Genomic DNA, 18,672 nt, shown 5'->3' on the forward strand with positions numbered 1-18,672 from the left:
AGAACCCAAGCTCCTCCCCGACCCGGGACTTCCCCGCGCAGCCGGAGCGCCTCCTCCCGGCTGGGCGGCGGGACATCCCCGGGCCCTGGCCCCGCCCCTGGGCCCTGGCCCCGCCCCCCCGCGGCCTCGGAGCCACCGGCGCCCTCCCCGGACCCGCCCCGCCCCGCGCCGCGGTGCCCAGCGCCGGCTCCGCAGCTCGCGCCCGCCCGCCCGCCGGCCCGCCCGGCGCCGGGCCATGGCGCTGCTGCGGGACGTGTCGCTGCAGGATCCGCGGGATCGCTTCGAGCTGCTCCAGCGCGTGGGAGCCGGGACCTATGGCGACGTCTACAAGGTGCGCCGGGCGGCAGGACGGGCACGAGCTCCGGGAGAGGGTGCCCGCCGCGCTCCCCGCCGCGGAGCTAGCCAGCCCCCAGCCCCGCCTCTCCTCATCCCGCTTCCCTCCCCGCAGGCCCGCGACACGGTCACGTCTGAACTGGCCGCGGTGAAGATCGTCAAGCTAGACCCAGGTGAGGGCTCGGGTGGGGCTTCTGCGCAGGAGGGAGGCAGGGCGCGGGCGCGCTGTCAGGGGCGGAGAGTTGACATTTTGGAGCTCTTCTGGGAAGCAGACCCAAGGAGGTACAGTGGCCTGGCATCTGCCTAGCTCAGAAGGAGGCACTCTGTACTCAGTTTGCAGATGGAGGCACTGAGTCAGGGCGACCCCTGTGTGCTCCCCCCATAATGCCTTGTGCTCCCCAGGGGACGACATCAGCTCTCTCCAGCAGGAAATCACCATCCTTCGTGAGTGCCGCCACCCCAATGTGGTGGCCTACATTGGTAGCTACCTCAGGTGAGGTTGCTTTATCCTCCTGCCTCAGGCAGCCCCCATGTGGCCTGCTGTGTATCCACCCCAGCTCCTTGTCTCCCCAGGAATGACCGCTTATGGATCTGCATGGAGTTCTGTGGAGGGGGGTCCCTGCAGGAGATTTACCACGGTGAGGACCAGGCTCCAGCCCCTAGAGGCACGGCCTTCTCCCCACCCAATATGAGGGCGGAAGGGGAGCAGGCTAAACTCGGGCTCCTCTCTACTCTTGACTAGCTGTGTGACCTTGAGAGCAACACTGTCCTTCTCTGGGCCCAGAACCCCAGCCTGAGGTGCTAGGGAATGTTAGCCACCCCTTTCCCAAAGCAAGTGCTGTCTGCTTCACACCCACACGGGGTGTCTGGGAAGGGTCGTTATATCTCAGTGCTAGCCCCAGTGCTTTCCATTTCAGCAACTGGGCCCCTGGAGGAACGGCAGATAGCCTATGTCTGCCGGGAAGCACTGAAGGTAGCTGGGCCAACTGACAGCCTTCATGTGAATCCCTTGGAGGGTTTGGGCTGGGCTAACCCAGGGGCTGTGGGTCCTAGGGGAAGGGGCCCCAGCCCTGTTGCCGGAAGCAGCCCATTTCCCTCTTGGCTCAGTCACTTCCTGTTTGAGGAGAGGGGAGGAGGAAGCGGCTTGGGTGGGGGGGCCTTAGTCCCGAGGAGGGGTTCAGGAGAAGGGATAGTGCTAGGTAGATGCCCTCAGGGGCTCCTCTTTGTCCTCAGGGGCTCCACCACCTGCATTCTCAGGGGAAGATCCACCGTGACATCAAGGTAGGAGTCAGCCAAGGGCATGGTGAGGGAGGGAGGAGAAGGTTCAGGAGCACCTGGCTAGAGTCTCTTCTCCATTCCTCAGGGCGCCAACCTTCTGCTCACTCTGCAGGGCGATGTGAAGCTGGGTCAGTATTGGGGCACCATTAGGGAAAGGGTTCTGAGGCCATAGAGAACATGGACTCCAGTGCTTTGGGGTCCCAGTCACTTTACTGCTCAAGCCTCAGTTTCCCCAGTTAGGAAAGCAAACAGTACTTCCTGCCTGCTGGTAGTTGGCTGAAGTTGGATTTGGAATGGGTCTGTGGCTGTGGACAAGAGAGAAGGTCTGACATGGGACTGTGCACCCAGCTGTGGATGGAGGGTGGGTGACCCGTCCCAGGACAGGCCTGGCCAGCGACAGCTGTGGCTGCATCTGAGCCCTACCTGGTGCATCTTGAGTTTAGGCAATGGGAGTGGAAGCAAGTAGGGCCCTGGGGCTAGTAAGAACCACTTTTTGTTCCTGCAGCGGACTTTGGGGTGTCAGGGGAACTGACAGCATCTGTGGCCAAGAGGAAGTCTTTCATTGGCACACCATACTGGTGAGACAGTGCCCTGGCCAGAGGGGCAAGGGTCACAAGTAGGGTGCCTGGCCATCCCATCTGTAACCCCACCTCTAGGATGGCACCGGAGGTAGCCGCTGTGGAGCGCAAGGGTGGCTACAATGAGCTGTGTGACGTCTGGGCCCTGGGTATCACTGCCATCGAGTTAGGCGAGCTGCAGCCCCCACTATTCCACCTGCACCCCATGAGGTCAGCCTTGTAAATGCCTCCCCCCTGCGACCCTTGCCCCTGCTGATCTCTGACCCCGACCTCACACCTCCCTCCTCAGGGCCTTGATGCTCATGTCGAAGAGCAGCTTCCAACCACCCAAGCTGAGAGACAAGATGCGTTGGTGAGGGTTTACCCCCCACGGCTGGGACGCTCTTCTGCCAGGCCCCGGTGGGGAGCCTGGTCCTCACTCTGGGCCCAGGCTGTGGACAGGAGAGAAGGGCAGGTAGCTGATGATGGAGGCACGGTTGTGGTATAGCAGAGGTGTTGACCTACCCAGGCTGCTCCTCCTGGGCAGGTCCAGCAAGGGTCAGCAGTGGCAGGGTGGCTGGCACAATGCCCTACATGGGGTTTAACTGGGGTCTGGATGAGGATTCTTGTGCCCACTAGGACCCAGACTTTCCACCACTTCCTAAAGCTGGCCCTGACCAAGAACCCCAAGAAGAGGCCAACTGCTGAGAAACTTCTGCAGGTAGGCGGCTGGGGGCAGACCTGGGGGCTCGGGGCTCCAGAGCAGGGCCTCAAGGATTGAGGTCGTTCTAATCAACCCTCTCACTTCCAGCACCCATTTACAACCCAGCAGCTCCCTCGGGCCCTCCTCACCCAGCTCCTCGACAAGGCCAGTGACCCCCATTTGGGAACCCCTTCCCCTGAAGACTGTGAGCTGGAGGTAAGGTGGGGCTCTATGAACCAGATCTTGGCCTGGCCTGGTTGGAAGGAGCCCAGAGGTGACATCAGTCAAAGTCTCTGGCTTGTGTAATTTCATTCTGTGCAGAGCTTCCCTCCAGTTGAGCCCAGCCGTGGGGAATCTTCTGATGGGAGTCTTGCCTCCTTGAACTCTTTGATAGGTTGCCATACTCGGGCCCAGGCAAACAAACCGTGCCTGTAACTAAGCGGTCTTCTTGTGTTCGGAATGATCTTGGTCAAGTTTCTTGACACTCTATACAAGTTTTCCTGTCTGTGATGTGAAGGGGCCCTTCTGCTTAACACTAATCTCGGAGGGTTGTTGTGAAAAGGAAAACCACTCTAACAGGTGTTAGGCACCTGGAAGAATTTCTGGTAGGGGTGAGTATTGCGTACCAGCCCGCTGTTATTCTTTCTTAGACATATGACATGTTTCCAGACACCATCCATTCCCGGGGGCAGCATGGCCCACCTGAGAGGACCCCCTCTGAGATCCAGTGTGAGTCTGGCAGGGCTGTGTGTGCATGGGTTTTATTTGGGCAGTCTGCTCTGAGGCTCTGGCCCTCTAACCCTATACTCTGGGCCTGCAGTTCACCAAGTGAAATTCGGTGCCCCACGCAGGAAGGAGACAGATCCTCTCAGTGAACCGGTGAGGTGCTGGCTGTGTGGGAGGGCAGGGTGCGGAGGGCAGGGTGCGGGATGGCTTCCAGGGCTCTGATGGAGGCTGAGCAGCTCACATCAAGGCTGCTTTGAAGCAGGGGCTTCCTGTGTCACCTGGGGCTAGGGGCTCCTTCCTGGACCAGCTTCCTTTAGACAGTGCTAGAAGGTGGCAGGCTGACCACACCTTTCTAAAACTTGGGCCTTTCACAGGCCCAAGGCCCCCATTTAGCCCCACGGCTTTGTCACAGGATTGTGTCACACTGTGCTCTCACATTAATACCTTTCTTGGTTCCCATAGTGCCCCCTCTCTGCCCTGCTGCCTTGCTATCTTATCTCTTGGTCTCTCTAGTTTGTCTCTCATTGTCTCTTCCCCACATCTTCTTCCTGTTACCAGATAGGTTAGATCTGTCTGCTTGTCCTCTCCTGCCATCTCTCTTTTTTTTGTTAATGCTGAGACAAGGTACTCAGGCTGGCCCTAAATTTGGTCTGTTGCCCAGGCAGCCTTTGAACTCTGAACCCTTCTGCATCAGTGTCCCAAGTACTGGTATGATAGTTGTACCCACTGTGCCAGCCTCTCTCCTGGCCTCTATTCCTTTTCAGGCAGGGTCTTAACAAGTTGGCCTGGAACTCACTTTGTAGCTGAGGCTGGACTCATGGCAATCCTCCTGCCTCAGCTTTCTGAGTGCTGGGCTTCTAGGCATCAACCACCATGCCTATAAGCTTTTCTTTTTTTTTCGTGTCTTTTTGTTTTTGTTTTTTTGAGGTAGGGTCTCACTCTAGCTCAGGCTGACCTGGAATTCATTCTGTATTCTCAGGGTGGCCTCAAACTCTCAGCAATCCTCCTACCTCTGCCTCCCAAGTGCTGGGATTAAAGGCGTGCGCCACCACGCCCAGCTCTTTTTTTCGTTGTTTTAAGACCTTGTCTCAAGTACCCCAGGCTGGCCTTCATGGCCTTCAGCTCTCTCTGTAGCCAAGGTTAGCTTTGAACTTCTGATCCTCTTGACTCCATCTCCCAAGTGCAAGAACAACAGGTGCATGCCATCATACCTGGCTGTCTCTTACCATCTCTTGATTGCAACTCCCCTTTCTCTCGGCCTCTTTCCTGGTGTATCTGCCTTGGTTTCCCCCAGTGGGAGGAGGAATGGACGCTGCTTGGAAAGGAGGAGCTGAGTGGGTGAGTGAGGGGAGAGAAGCTATGGGGTGGGTTGGAGTTTCCACGGAGGCCGACCTTTGAACCCCCTCTCCCTCTGGTCCAGGAGTCTGTTGCAGTCAGTCCAGGAGGCTCTAGAGGAGAGGTAAGGAGCTAGTGCCCAGGATGAGGCAGGGCCATCTGGCTTTGGGCATCTCATCTCACGCCCTGTTGTACCTTCTGCCGTATCTCTGCAGGAGCCTGACCATCCGGCCAGCCTCAGAACTCCAGGTGTGCAGAGGATGGGCCTGGAGCTAAGAGGTGGGCAGTAGGGCTGAGACCAGGTCCCAGCATACCTGCTGACAGCCAGGCTGGGTCCCCAACCCTCTTACCAGGAGCTGAATTCCCCAGATGATGGCATGGGAACCATCAAGCGGGCCCCATTCTTGGGGCTGCCATCCTCTGAGCCAACTCCTGAGGACAATACTCAGTTCAGCCCCCCAGGTGAGTCCCAGGCTTAGGAGGCCAGCAGGAACCGTGGGGTGGGAACTGGGGCTGGGAGTCACCATGGCCTGTGCCTACAGGAACCCCGCCCCCACCTCCACCCAGCTCCAGCAGCCCCCCACTGCTGCCCACTGCCTGGGCCACCCTGAAGCAGCGGGAGGATCCCAAGGTAAGGGGACCCCAGGGTGGGGGGAACTGTGCAGTGGGGCATCCCCTTGGCCCTAACTGCTTCCTTCTCTCTTAGAGGTCATCCTGCCATGGGCTTCCCCCTACTCCCAAGGTGCATGTAAGTGTTGGCCCTCCGCCCCTTGGCTTTGTAGCCCTACCACCCCTGCCCCTGAGTCGTCCCTCATCGGCACCTCACCTCCTCCACAGATGGGCGCCTGCTTCTCCAAGGTCTTCAACGGCTGCCCGTTGCGGATCCACGCCGCTGTCACCTGGATTCACCCTGTGACTCGAGGTAGGCCTCGAGTCGTGGAGGACAGCAGCCACCTAGAACACTCCTAGGCTTGGGAACAGGGACGGACCCACCCCTGACCTCTTGCCCACACCTGCAGACCAGTTCCTGGTGGTGGGGGCGGAGGAAGGTGTCTACACCCTCAACCTGCATGAGCTTCACGAAGACACCTTGGAGAAGGTGAAGCTGCCAGCCTTGGTGGGGCGGAGGGCGGGAAGGTGGAGGCCCGGGGGCCCTGGGATGCTGAACGCCTCCCCGTCTGTCTCGGTGGCCCCAGCTCGTCTCCCAGCGCTGCACCTGGCTGTACTGCGTGAACAATGTGCTGCTGTCACTCTCAGGTAAACGGTGGGGGACGCGGGGAGCTCTGTCTCACCCACTTCCGAAAGACATCTGGACATTCAAGGCCCTTGCCCCACTTCCTCCCATGCAGGGAAATCCACTCATATCTGGGCGCATGACCTCCCGGGCCTGTTTGAACAGCGGAGACTGCAGCATCAGGCACCCCTTTCCATCCCCACCAACCGCCTCACCCAGCGCATCATCCCCAGGTCAGCTCTGGGCACCAGTCGCATGGCAAGACTGGGCTGGCTAGCCGGCTGGCTGCTCTCACTATCGGGACTATGGGGAACCTAGTGGCATCACCTAGGCACTTGTCCTTCCTGAGGTCATCTCCTTCTAAGTCAGTAACATTGGCAGCCTCCCCTCCTGCCCACCAGGCCCTTTAGTGGATGGGAACGTGCTTTGCGGATGGCAGGAGCCATGGGCTTTACCTGTCAGCTGAGCTCATGTCCACAGAGTTCATAGCTCTGGCACCCAAGTCCAGGGAAACTTCCTGCTGCTTGGGAGAAACCAGGGAGATGAGCATCCACGGCAGATAGCGAGCGCCTGGTGCTAGAGGGCCTGAAGGGAGCACTCCAGCTTGGGAAGTGCAGAGAGGCCAGAAGATCCCAGAGTTTCAATATATACAGTTTCCAGACATCAGAACCAGGAAAGAAGCTTCCCAGGAGAGGGAAGCCAGTGTAGGTGGGACAAAGCTGCGAGGCCATGCTGTCTGCTGAGGGCCAAGAGCTGCACAGGTGGCCGGCCGATCCCTTCCTGTGCTGTCAGGCCCCGCCAGGACTTGGGCTCTGTCCAGCGGGCAGCAGCACCGTCAGCATTTTAAAAGGATTCCTGTGTGTACTAGAGAGGATGCTTCCTGCTGTCCGTGATTCAGCTCACTGGCTTCAAAGCGGGCTGCGGTGGCTCACGCCTAATACCCTTGCATTCAGGAGCCAGGCAGGAGGATCTCAAGTGCAAGGCCAGCCTGAGCTGGACAGACTTTGTCTCAGAACACACGCACACAGAAGGAAGCAAAGTTAAAGTTAGGTGTGGTGATACACCCTAGCTCTCAAGAGATAGAAGCCAGAAGATCAGGAGCTCAGCGTTATCCTTGGATATGTAGTGTGTTTGAGGCCAGCCTGGGCTACCTGAGAACCTGTTATAGAAGATCAAAAATGAAAAAGGTATTCAGCTGGAATAGGAAGTCCTTGTGTGTGTGTGTGTGTGTGTGTGTGTGTGTGTGTGTGTGTGCGCGCGCGCGTACATCTTTGAGGTAGGGACTTGCTCTAGCCCAGGCTGACCTGGAATTCACTGTCTAGTCTCAAGTTGGCCTCGAACTCACCACAATCCTTTGCCTCCCAAGTGCTGGGGTTACCACTGGGCCTGGTGGGAGCAGTCTTTAGAATGCAAAATGACAGGGTCTGGGGACAGGTTGGAAATGGGGTGGGGCTTGTCATCTGGCAGAGGGGCTCATTGTGGAAGATGAGCGACCCAGCATTGTTATGTGGTTTGTGAGGTGCCAGCCATGTCGATGCTAGGGCGAACACCCACTTAGTCATTCAGTTGCTAGCTATGTGGTGCCTTATATGCGCTAAACAGTATTTGGGAGCTCAGGTACATCCATGTACCTGTCGTTGATGACTTGCTTGAGGAGGAGGCAGATGGTAGACCTGGGAGAAAAAATTTCCGAGCATGGTGGTGCATCCCTTTAATCCCAGCACTTGGGAGGCAGAGGTAGGAGGGTTGTCGTGAGTTTGAGGCCACCCTGAGACTACATAGTGAATTCTAGGTCAGCCTGGGCTAGACAAGACCCTGCCTTGAAAAAAAAAAATCAACTATTCAGAGGTGATAGTTTGAGAGTATCCTCCATGGAGAAGAGCAGGAAAAGAAGGAGGACTTTAAAGAGACGCTCAGAAAGGATTCAGCGAGGACTGGAGAGATGGCTCATTGGTCAAAGGCCCTTGCTTGCAAAGCCTGATGACCTGGGTTCAATTCCCCAGTACCCATGTAAAACCAGATGCACAAAGTGGCACATATATATGTCTGGAGTTTGTTTAAATGTATAAAATATAAAAAAATAAAGTAGGGCCTGGAGGGATGGCTTAGTGGTTAAAGTGCTTGCCTGCAAAGCCTAAGGACCTAGGTTTGACTCCCTAGAGCCCATGTAAGCCAGACACACCAGGTGACACATGGCTGCAGTGGCTAGAGACCCTGGCACACTATTTCTCTTTCTCTCTCTCTCTCTCTCTCTCTCTCTCTCTCTCTCTCTCTCTCATAAAAGAAAGTATTCGATGAGAAAGTCCTATTTGGGCCAAGACTTAAGAGGACAGGGCTAGGGTTGTTGCTCACTGGTAAAGTGCTTCCCTAGTATATGGGTCAGTCCCCAGCACTACAAGAACAGACTTAGAGGAGGTGATGGCTAGTCCTATGGATATCTGGGGAAGGCCATTCAGGCAGAAGAGATAACCAGCATAAAGGCTCTAGGACAAGTGGACCTAGCTGGCTTGACCAACAGTAAGGAAGCCTGAATGAATAGAGTGAGGGGTATATGATTGAGGAGGGTTCAGTGGTCATATGGAGGCCAGTAGCCTAGGGGTGGAGTCATGACTCAGATTGAGGTCCTCATGGGATCATTCTAGTTGCCAGGGCAAAGACTGAGCGATGGGGTGAGAGCCGGGAACCCTGGGAAGGCTACAGAGTGATCAGGTGATGGAGGTGTGGGTGTGGTAGAAGTGAAGGAAATGAAAACTGGTGTGGTTCCGTCTCTGTTTGGCAAGTGGAGCCAGCAGGATTTCCTGGCGATGGCTGGTAGATGAAGAGAAAAGGGAGTCAAGGCTGAGTGCAAGGCTTCTGGCCCAGCAAAAGGAAGAATGAAGCTGTCATCAGCTGTGGGTGACATAGTGTGAGAAGGAGGCTGAACTCAACTTTTGTGTGTGCATGTGTGCGTGGAGGCCAGAGGAAAACCTCAGCTGTCATTCCCTGTGTGCCATTCCCCTTCCTTTTTGTTGTTGTTTTTCGAGATAGGGTTTCACTCTAGCTCAGGCTGACCTGGAATTCACTATGTTCTCGTGGTGGCCTTGAACTCACGGCGATCCTCCTGCCTCTGCCTCCCAAGTGCTGGGATCAAAGGTGTTCACCACCATGCCTGGCTCACCTTCCTCTTTATTTTCTATTATTTTTTTTGGGGGGGGAGGGGGTAGGGTCTTGCTGTAGCCTAGGCTGGTCTGGAATTCACTATGTAGTCTCAGGGTAGCCTTGAACTCATGGCAACCCACCTACCTCTGTCCCCTAAGTGCTGGGATTAAGGGAATGCACCACCACGCCCAGCTTAAAAAAAATTCTTTTTAAATTTTTATTGTAGTTGAGAGAGAGGGAGAGAATGGGTGTACCAGGGCTTTTAGCTGCTGCAAACAAACTCAATGCCACCTTGTGCATCTGGCCTACATGGGTCCTGGGGAATCGAACCTGGGTCCTTTGGCTTTGCAGGCAAGTGCCTTAACTGTTAAGCCATGTCTCCAGTACCTGCCCCCCAATTTTTTAAAATATTTATTATTTAAGAGAGAGAGGCATATATAGAGAGAATGGACACACCAGGGCCTTCAGCCACTGCAAATGAACTCCAGACACATGTGTCACCTTGTGCATCTGGCTTACATGTGTACTTGGGAATTGAACCTGGATCTTTAGGCTTCACAGGCAAGTACCTTCACCACTAAACCATCTCTCCAGCCCTCACCTTCCTATTTGAGACAGGGTCTCTCACTGGTCTGGAGATCACCAAGTAGCCTAGACTGGCTAGCCAGCAAGTCCCAGGTCCCTAGAGCTAGGATTATAAATGTGCCACCACACCTAGCTTTTTATTTTATTTTATTTTAATTTAATTTAATTTTATTTTATTTATGAGAGAGAGAGAATTGGCATGCCAGGACCACTACCGTCGAACTCCAGACACATGTGCCATCTTGTATGCATGCCTGACCTTGTGCACATGTGCCACCGGCTTACATGGACTCTGGGGAGTGGAACCTGGGTCTTTAGGCTTTGCAGGCAAGTGCCTTAACCACTAAGCTATTTCTCCAGCCCCTTACCCAGCTTTTTAACATAGGTTCTAGGGCTCACTCAGGACCTCATGCTTGCAAGGCAAGCACATTACTGACAGCTGTCTCCCCAGCCCCTGAATTCAATTTTGCAATGTTAAGATGCATATTCAGCTGGGTGTGGTAGGGCATACCTCTAATCCTAGCACAGAGGTAGGAGGATCTCTGTGAATTTGAGTTTATCCTGAGACTACATAGTGAATTCTGGGTCAGCCTGGGCTAGAGCGAGACACTATGGAGGAAAAAAAAAAAAAAAAGATGGGCATGGTGGTGCATGCCTTTAATTCCAGCACTTGAGAGGCACAGCAAGGAGGATCACTGAGAGTTGAGACCAGCCTGAAACTATGTAGTGAATTCCGGGTCAGCCTGGGCTGGAGCAAGACCCTACCTTGAAAAAAGAAAGAAAGCCGGGCATGGTGGCGCACGCCTTTAATCCCAGCACTCACAAGGCAGAGGTCGGAGGGTCGCCGTGAGTTCGAGGCCACCCTGAGACTCCATAGTGTATTCCAGGTCAGCTTGGGCTAGAGTGAAACCCTACCTCGAAAAACCAAAAAAATTTAAAAAAGAAAGAAAAAAAAAAGATGCATCCTTAGTGTGGTGTGTGAGTGGGACCTTTCTCAGTTGAGGCAGGCAGGTACTGGAGCTCTCAAGAGGTGACCAGGTGGCTAAGGACTTAGATGTTGTTGTGGCCAGGTGGAGGAGAGAGACAGGTCAGGCCAGTGGCAGCCGTGGTAGAGACACTTGGAAGGGATCCTTGCCTGCCAGGTGCACTTCAGGCTGGCACCTGGTGCCCTATGGCTTCTGGGCTTCCTGAGCCTCTACTTTGATTCAGAACCTTCAGGAAGAGGGCTTACTAGAGTCTCAACAAGTCACAGGCAGCCTGGGGCCTGTATCTAAAAATTATAGTCAGTGTCTACTTTGAACATAAAACAAAACTGAAATTGAAGCCGGGCATGGTGGCGCACGCCTTTAATCCCAGCACTCAGGAGGCAGAGGTAGGATCGCTGTGAGTTTGAGGCCACCCTGAGACTACATAGTGAATTAATTCCAGGTTAGCCTGGGCTAGAGTGAGACCCTACCTCGAAAAACCAAAAAAAAAAAAAAAAAAAGGAATTATTCAGAGGAAACAAAATGAATAAAAAAATTTAAAGTCAGCCAGGCGTGGTGGCTCACACCTTTAATCCCAGCACTCAGGAGGCAGAGGTAGGAGGATCACGGTGAGTTCCAGGATACCCTGAGATTACATAGTGAATTCCAGGTCAGCCTGAGATAGTGTGAGACTCAAAATCCAAACAAAAAGTTAAAGCTGCTGACCTACCCAAAGGTCAGCTGAGAAGAGAGTGGGAGGAAAGAGGGAGGGCAGAGGGCAGCTTCCTCTCAGGCTCCTGGTAGAAGTGCAGACAGAGCCTGAGTCACTGGGAGGAGGTGGCAGCAGTGACATGGAGTCTAGTTCCCAGAGGAAGACATGGCTGGAAGGGTCAGTCACCAGAGAGTGGAGGAGGTGGAGGGCTTCCTGTGAAAAGATGAGCCACTCACTAGCCCCACAGGTGCAGCCATATGCAGAAGGCAGGCCATTTGCTATTTGAAGTCTTTCCACTTGCTGGGACCTGTTTGCCCATCTGTGAAATGGGCCAAGCATGCTCTGTGCAGCTTTGGCAAGTAGGAGCCTGCTCAGCTTTCAGCCTCCACATTCACTTTTTTTTTTTTCTTTTCTTTTTGTTGTTTTGTTAGAGGTAGGCTCTCACTCTAGCTCAGGCTGACCAGGAACTTGCTCTGTAGTCCCGGACTGGTATTGAACTCATGGTGATCCTCCTGCCTCTGGCTCACTCTCACTTCTTTACCTGCAAACAAAGAAACAGCACTGAAAAGTGATGAGACTTGCTCAGAACTACACAGAGCTGGGCATAGTAGCACACACCTGTAATCCCAGCACTCAGGAGGCAGAAGTAGTAGGATTGCTGTGAGTTTCAGGCCAGCCTGGAACTGTAGAATGAGTTCTAAGTCACCCTGGGCTACACTGAGACTGTCTCAAAAAAAAAAAAAAAAAGTTTGAGAGCTGGAGAAATGGCTCAGTGGTTAAGACACTTGCCTACAAAGCCAAAGGACCCAGGTTCAATTCCCCAGGACCTATGTAAGCCAGATGCACAAGGTAACACATGCATCTGGAGTTCATTTGCTGCAGCTGAAGGCCCTGGTGTGTCCATCCCCATCCTGCTCTGCCTCTTTTGCAAATAAAAAGAAAGTTTTTTAAAAAACTAAAAGGAAGGCTGGAAAGCTGACTTAGAAGTTAAAGGTGCTTGCTTGCAAAGCCTGATGGTCTGGGTTCAGTTCCTCAGTACCCCCATAAAGCCAGATGTACAAAGCAGCACATGCATCTGGAGTTTATTTGCAATGGCAGGAGGCCCTGGCACACCTGTTCTTTCTCTCTTTCTGTCTGTCTCAAATAAATAAATACTTAACAAAAGAATTTAAGGGGAGGCTGGGGAAGTGGCTCAGCCTTTACAAGCATTTACTTGCAAAGCCTGCTGGCATGAATTTTTTTTTATTTTTTTATTTTTTTTAATTAATTTATTTTTTTTTGGTTTTTCGAGATAGGGTCTCACTCTAGCCCAGGCTGACCTGGAATTCACTATGGAGTCTCAGGGTGGCCTCGAACTCACGGCAATCCTCCTACCTCTGCCTCCCAAGTGCTGGGATTAAAGGCGTGCGCCACCATGCCCGGCTTGGCATGAATTTTTTGTGCATGAATCTGGAGTTCATTTCTAGTGGCAAGAGGTCCTAGCATGCCATATTCTCTTTATCCTCTTTCTCCCTCTGTTAAAAAAAAAAAAAAAAAAATTAGCCGGGCGTGGTAGCACACGCCTTTAATCCCAGCACTTGGGAGGCAGAGGTGAGTTCGAGGCCACCCTGAAACTATATAGTGAATTCCAGGTCAGCCTGGGCCAGAGTGAGACCCTACCTTGGGAAAAAAGAAAAAAAGAAAAGAAAATGAAGCCAGGGTTTGGAGAGATGGCTCAGAAGTTAGGGTGCTTGCCTGCAAAGCCCAACAACCCATGTTTGATTCCCCAGTACCCACGTAAAGCCAGATGCACAATGGGACATGCATGTGGAGTTCGTTTGCAGTGCCTAGAGGCCCTGGTGCACCCTCTCTGTCTGCCTCTTGTTCTTTCTCCTCTCTCTCTCTCTCTCTCTCTGCTTGCAAATTAATACATTATTTTTTTTTCTCTTGTTTGGTTTTTCAGGGTAGGGTCTTACTGTAGCCCAGGCTGACCTGGAATTTACTATGTAGTCTTAGGGTGGCCTTGTACTCACTGCAATCCTTCTACCTCAGCCTCTGGAGTACTGTGATTAAAACCACGTGCCACAATGCCCAGCAATAAAAATATTTTTTTTAAGGGCTGGAGAGGTGGCTTAGTGGTTAAGGAGCTTCTCTGCAAAGTGTAACAACTGTGCAGATACATGTGCAATGGCACATGAATCTGGAGTTTGTTTGCAGTGGCTGGAGGTTCTGGCATGCCCATTTTCCTCTTTCTCCTCTCTTTGCTTGAAATTTCATAACTAAAATATATTTTAAGGGCTGGAGAAATGGAAAAAAAATTTTAAGTGAAGCCAGAGGTGGTGGCTCACACCTTTAATCCCAGCACTTAGGAAGCAGAGATAGGAGGATCACTGTGAGTTCAAGGCCACCCTGATACTACTACACAGTGAATTCCAGGTCGGCCTGGGCTAGAGTGAGACCCTACCTCGAAAAACAAAAGTGAGAAGCTGGGCATGGTGGCGCATGCCTTTAATCCCAGCACTCAGGAGACAGAGGTATGAGGATCAAGGTGATTTTGAGGCTAGCCTGAGACTACATAGTGATTTCTAGGTCACCCTGGGCTAGAGTGAAACACTACCTTGAAAAACTGAAAAGAAAAAATAAAGTGAGGTCCGGAGTTCAGCTTCCTAGCACTCACATAAATGCTGCATGGACAAACAGGTGGGTGGGGTGGCTGCTATAATCCCAGGGTTTAGGAAATGGAGACCAGTGGAATCCCAGGGCTAACTGGCTCGCTAGAGTAGCTGACTCTGCAAATTCTGGGTTCAAATGCGAGACCTTGCCTTAGTAAACGAGGTGGAAAGCAACTGAGGAAGACACCAACGTCAGCTTTTGGTCTCCACATGCATACACACACAAAAACAATAAATTAAGAAAATAAAGCCGGGCGTGGTGGCGCACGCCTTTAATCCCAGCACTCAGGAGGCAGAGGCAGGAGAATCGCCGTGAGCTCGAGGCCACCCTGAGACTACATAGTGAATTCCAGGTCAGCCTGGGCTAGAGTGAGACCCTACCTCGAAAAACGAAAATAAATAAATAAATAATAAGAATATAAGCTGGGCGTGGTGACACACACCTTTAATCCCAGCATTGGGGAGGCACAGGGAGGAGGGATCGCTATGAATTCGAGGCCACCGTGCGATTACGTAGTGCATTCCAGGTTAGCCTGGGCTAGAGCTAGACTCTACCTCAAAAAAACAAAAAACAAACAAAAAAAATAGAGAATCTTAGGCCGGAGAGCCCAAGATGGCTACAGACCTTCTTCCCTTGGGGCTGTTACAGACACACGTTCCTTTGCCCCCATGAACCTCATTATGTCCCCTGTAAAGCAGGAAGATGAGAGTGGCCACCTCACAGGGCCCTTTTCACTCTTACAGGCGCTTTGCACTGTCCACTAAGATTCCCGACACCAAGGGCTGCCTCCAGTGTCGTGTAGGTAAGAGCTGGCTGAGCAAGACTGGGCAGGGTATGGCACAAGCCAAGCTCATGCCCACTGCCTTCTCCTTTCGCAGTGAGAAACCCCTACACAGGCAGTACCTTCCTGCTGGCCGCCCTGCCGGCCAGTCTGCTCCTGCTGCAGTGGTACGAGCCGCTGCAGAAGTTCCTGCTGCTGAAGGTGAGAAGTGACGGGGGACCCAGGTGTGGGTGGCAGGTAGCCTGAGGGAGCAGCAGAGACCCGATGCTCTTGCCATCCTCCTAGAACTTCTCCAGCCCCCTGCCCAGCCCAGCGGGGATGCTGGAGCCGCTGGTGCTGGACGGGAAGGAGCTGCCACAGGTGTGTGTGGGCGCCGAGGGGCCCGAGGGACCAGGCTGCCGTGTCCTGTTCCACGTTCTGCCCCTGGAGGCGGGCCTGACACCTGACATCCTCATCCCACCTGGTGAGCAAGAGGGCTGGGCCGCTGGGAGAGGGCATGCGTGAGGGAGACCAAGATGAGATGCCCGTCCAGGTGCCCTGCAGTCTGTCTTGCCACTGTGAGGCCCACTGAGGGCTGCCTGGAGGTGTCTGGAACTCAGCTTTCCTTCAACAAGCTTCATCTGGGCTTCCGGGCAGAAAGATAGAATTCGAGCGGGCTGAGCGTAGTGATGCAAGCCTGTGGTGGTCCCAATGAATGGGTCTGAGGCGGGAGGATCATGAGGCCGAAGCCGGCATGGGCTACATAGTGTGAGCCTGTTTCAAAAACAAAACGAGGCTGGGGAGGTCGCCCACACCTGTATTCCTAGTACTTGAGAGGTGGAGACAGGAGGCTCCAGAATTCATGGCCACCCTCAGCTACAGGAGTGAGTGTGAGTTGGCCTGGGCTACATGAGAGCCTGTCTCAAAACACCAAACAAAACCAGAACAATCTGATTGGACTGAAGGGCTTGGCAGGTAGGAAAACCTGGCTGCCGGTGCTCAGGCCTGAGGCAAGTGCCTTAACCACCACTGTCTCCAGCACTCATTCTTGATTCTTACAACGGCCCAGGTCATGTCTGGGTTATTCATGAGGAATCACCCAGAGAAGTGACTTGACTTGTTCCAGGCCACATTGAGAGTCACTGTCTCGCCCTCTGCTTGCCTGATGGAAACCTTCTGTAGCTTCCTGGAACTTCTTCCCTGTTCCTAGTGGGGCCTGAGGGCAGGTCATGACCAGGTGTTCTAGCCCATGGGGCTTCTGTGAGGTGAAATGCAAGGCACCCGTGTCTGAGGGCTGACTATGACATGTCCCCTAAAGTTCTCTGGGGGCCACAGTGGGCTGGCAGTTCAGCTAGGCAGGCCTTGCCTCTTCTCTGCCCACAGAGGGGATTCCAGGCTCAGCCCAGCAGGTGATTCAGGTGGACAGGGACACAGTCCTGGTCAGCTTTGAACGTGAGTTCCCCCCGGGATCAGGGCTGGGGGCAAGTGGAGAGTGAAGTGTGTGTGTATTTTGTCCCACCCGTGCCCATGCACCAGCCTTCTCCCTGTGCAGGCTGTGTGAGGATCGTCAACCTGCAGGGCGAGCCCACTGCCACACTGGCCCCTGAGCTGACCTTTGACTTCCCCATTGAGACTGTGGGTGAGTGATCCAGGCACCCGTGGGGTGCATCCACAGTCAATAGCAATGGTGTGGCCCCAGGGTCCCCGGCTGGCAGTGGGACAAAAGCCGATCCTGTAGTTCCTCTACCAGCATCACTAAGGGATCCATGGGGCCCTGCCCTGGTCAGGTGGGGCCAAAGCTGCCTGCCTCCTGGGGGTAATGGGACTGACGGGGCCTCCCTTCCCAGTGTGCCTGCAGGACAGCGTGCTAGCCTTCTGGAGTCACGGCATGCAAGGCCGCAGCCTGGACACTAATGAAGTGAGTATGGCTCAGGGGCCTGGCAGCCTCTACCTCTGTTGTCCCTGTTTCTCGGGAGAGGAGCTGCTGGGATGGTCTCAGTGCCCCTTGTCTTCCAGGTGACCCAGGAGATCACAGATGAGACGAGAATCTTCCGAGTGTTGGGGGCCCACAGGTAGGCAATAGCTCACTGCCTCCCCTTCACGTACTGCTGAGGCCAGAGGTGGGGGTGGGCTCGCCTTTCTCCTCCTCGCTTACCTCACACCCCTCTCCCTGCCAGAGACATCATCTTGGAGAGCATTCCCACCGATAACCCTGGGGCACACAGCAACCTTTACATCCTCACAGGCCACCAGAGCAGCTACTGAGCTGTTGCCATGAAGGGCAGACCTCATGAGGGGTGTTAGGGGGTAGGGAGGGGAGGCAGCCCACCCCCTCAGCAATAACCGGACTGGAGGAAGCTGTGGCCACCTGCCTTCCCTTGCCAACAGTCCCCTGGTGCTGGGGGCCTCTGGGCAGGATGGGACTGCTCCAATTCATTCCATTTTGTCTCACGTTTCCTTTCCACTGTTTCTGCCAAGAGCCTGCCCTGGGCTCTGTCCTAGGGAACATGTATTTAAGAGAGAGAATTATATTGGTATTAAAGCTGGTTAATTTTACCCTACTTGTCCCTTTGGTGTGCGGTGGGGGGGAGACACATATGGAAGGGCAGATCGCCAGTGCTCTGTGGAGGCCAAACACAGCTGACAGCCGGCCCAAGGGCCTCTATCTTCCATGTTCTACTACTCAGGACGGCCTTCACTCAGCTTCTGAATGTGACACCTCCATTTTTTCTATAACCATGACCGGGAGCTGCTTCCTGGGTCCCACCTACATCACAGCCCAATGCTATCAGCTAGCTTAGCCTTAGCCTGGGAGATGAAGAGTTTGCTCCTTTTCTGTTTGTTTATTTGTTTGCAGGCAGGGTTTCACTCTAGTTCAGGCTGACCTGGAATTCGCTATATAGTCTCAGGGTGGCCTCCAACTCACAGCAATCCTCCTACCTCTGCCTCCAGAGTGCTGGAATTAAAGGTGTGCAGCATCACACCTGGCTGGGTGTTTGGTCCTTTAACAAGTATTCATAACGCTCCATACCAGGCCTGGGTGACTCTCACAACATGGCCCGGCAGGGTCTATCCTTGTTGGAGTCCATGCTCAGAGCATGTCTGTCATCCTGTGGTTCTACGCATGGTTTTTGCATTGTCCTCCTTTGGTTCCCTTGCAGAGAGCTTAGAACCCCCAGGCTAGGGCTTCTGTGTGGCCCCAGAATCAGACCTGCTGCTCTGTTCAGGGACACAAGTACCATGGCACACACGGGCAGGGCTGGGCCTGGGAGGGCAGCAGGTAATGGAGCTGGAGCTGGAGCAAAAGCCCATAGTCAGCCTGCTGACATTCAGGGCAAGTGTTGGCAGGAGACCTTCCCATGCCTGGTGGGCCTGCTGCAAATACTGTGCCAGCTCAGTGAAGTGCTGGGTGGGTGGGAGTGGGCAGATGGCAGCTCGTGTGAATAGGCTCATGGTTCTTGGGGTTGTCATTGTTTCCTTGTCTACACTCCTGCAGAATCCTAACCACTCATTTCCAGTGACCACAAGGGATTCTGGGAAGCCAGCCCAGGGGAGGGAATCATAACCCATGTCCCCAAAGAGACCCCAAGGAGGGAGAGAGGCCCCCTTCTGAGCTCTGGAGGGCATCCGATGGGCCAAACAGAATTAGAGGAACACAAAGTGAATCCCTAGCTTGCAATTTCCCAGATGTCTT

The 18,672-nt window shown here is 54.0% G+C and overlaps 1 protein-coding gene across 2 annotated transcripts; it reads left to right on the plus strand.

Annotated features, from left to right (window-relative positions):
* The first annotated feature begins 227 nt into the window (after positions 1 to 227).
* Positions 228 to 17,534, plus strand: Map4k2 (mitogen-activated protein kinase kinase kinase kinase 2). Of its 2 annotated transcripts, XM_004656637.2 has the most exons (32): positions 228 to 331; positions 449 to 506; positions 736 to 826; positions 907 to 971; positions 1,251 to 1,306; positions 1,567 to 1,614; positions 1,697 to 1,739; positions 2,117 to 2,189; positions 2,268 to 2,399; positions 2,479 to 2,541; positions 2,808 to 2,889; positions 2,980 to 3,087; positions 3,522 to 3,600; positions 3,692 to 3,750; positions 4,892 to 4,935; positions 5,018 to 5,056; positions 5,148 to 5,181; positions 5,286 to 5,394; positions 5,475 to 5,563; positions 5,639 to 5,680; positions 5,770 to 5,854; positions 5,952 to 6,031; positions 6,129 to 6,189; positions 6,282 to 6,399; positions 14,962 to 15,020; positions 15,097 to 15,200; positions 15,285 to 15,462; positions 16,362 to 16,430; positions 16,531 to 16,617; positions 16,826 to 16,896; positions 16,995 to 17,050; positions 17,156 to 17,534. In XM_004656637.2, exons 1-32 carry the CDS (start codon positions 236 to 238, stop codon positions 17,241 to 17,243), a joined length of 2,466 nt encoding a protein of 821 aa, XP_004656694.1. In that variant the 5' UTR covers positions 228 to 235; the 3' UTR covers positions 17,244 to 17,534. The 2 variants fall into 2 exon arrangements, with proteins under 2 accessions (XP_004656694.1, XP_044997428.1); XM_045141493.1 differs by lacking the exon at positions 2,268 to 2,399.
* The last annotated feature ends 1,138 nt before the right edge of the window (positions 17,535 to 18,672 follow it).

The sequence above is a fragment of the Jaculus jaculus genome, chromosome 1 (assembly GCF_020740685.1).
Source record: "Jaculus jaculus isolate mJacJac1 chromosome 1, mJacJac1.mat.Y.cur, whole genome shotgun sequence".
Taxonomy (NCBI): domain Eukaryota; kingdom Metazoa; phylum Chordata; class Mammalia; order Rodentia; family Dipodidae; genus Jaculus; species Jaculus jaculus.

Coding starts and splice junctions, on each gene's coding strand:
- Map4k2 (XM_004656637.2), top strand. CDS start 236: ATGGCGCTGCTGCGGGACGTGTCGCTGCAGGATCCGCGGGATCGCTTC. Junction 972..1,250: donor CCTGCAGGAGATTTACCACG/GTGAGGACCAGG, acceptor TTTCCATTTCAG/CAACTGGGCCCCTGGAGGAA. Junction 2,542..2,807: donor CTGAGAGACAAGATGCGTTG/GTGAGGGTTTAC, acceptor TGTGCCCACTAG/GACCCAGACTTTCCACCACT.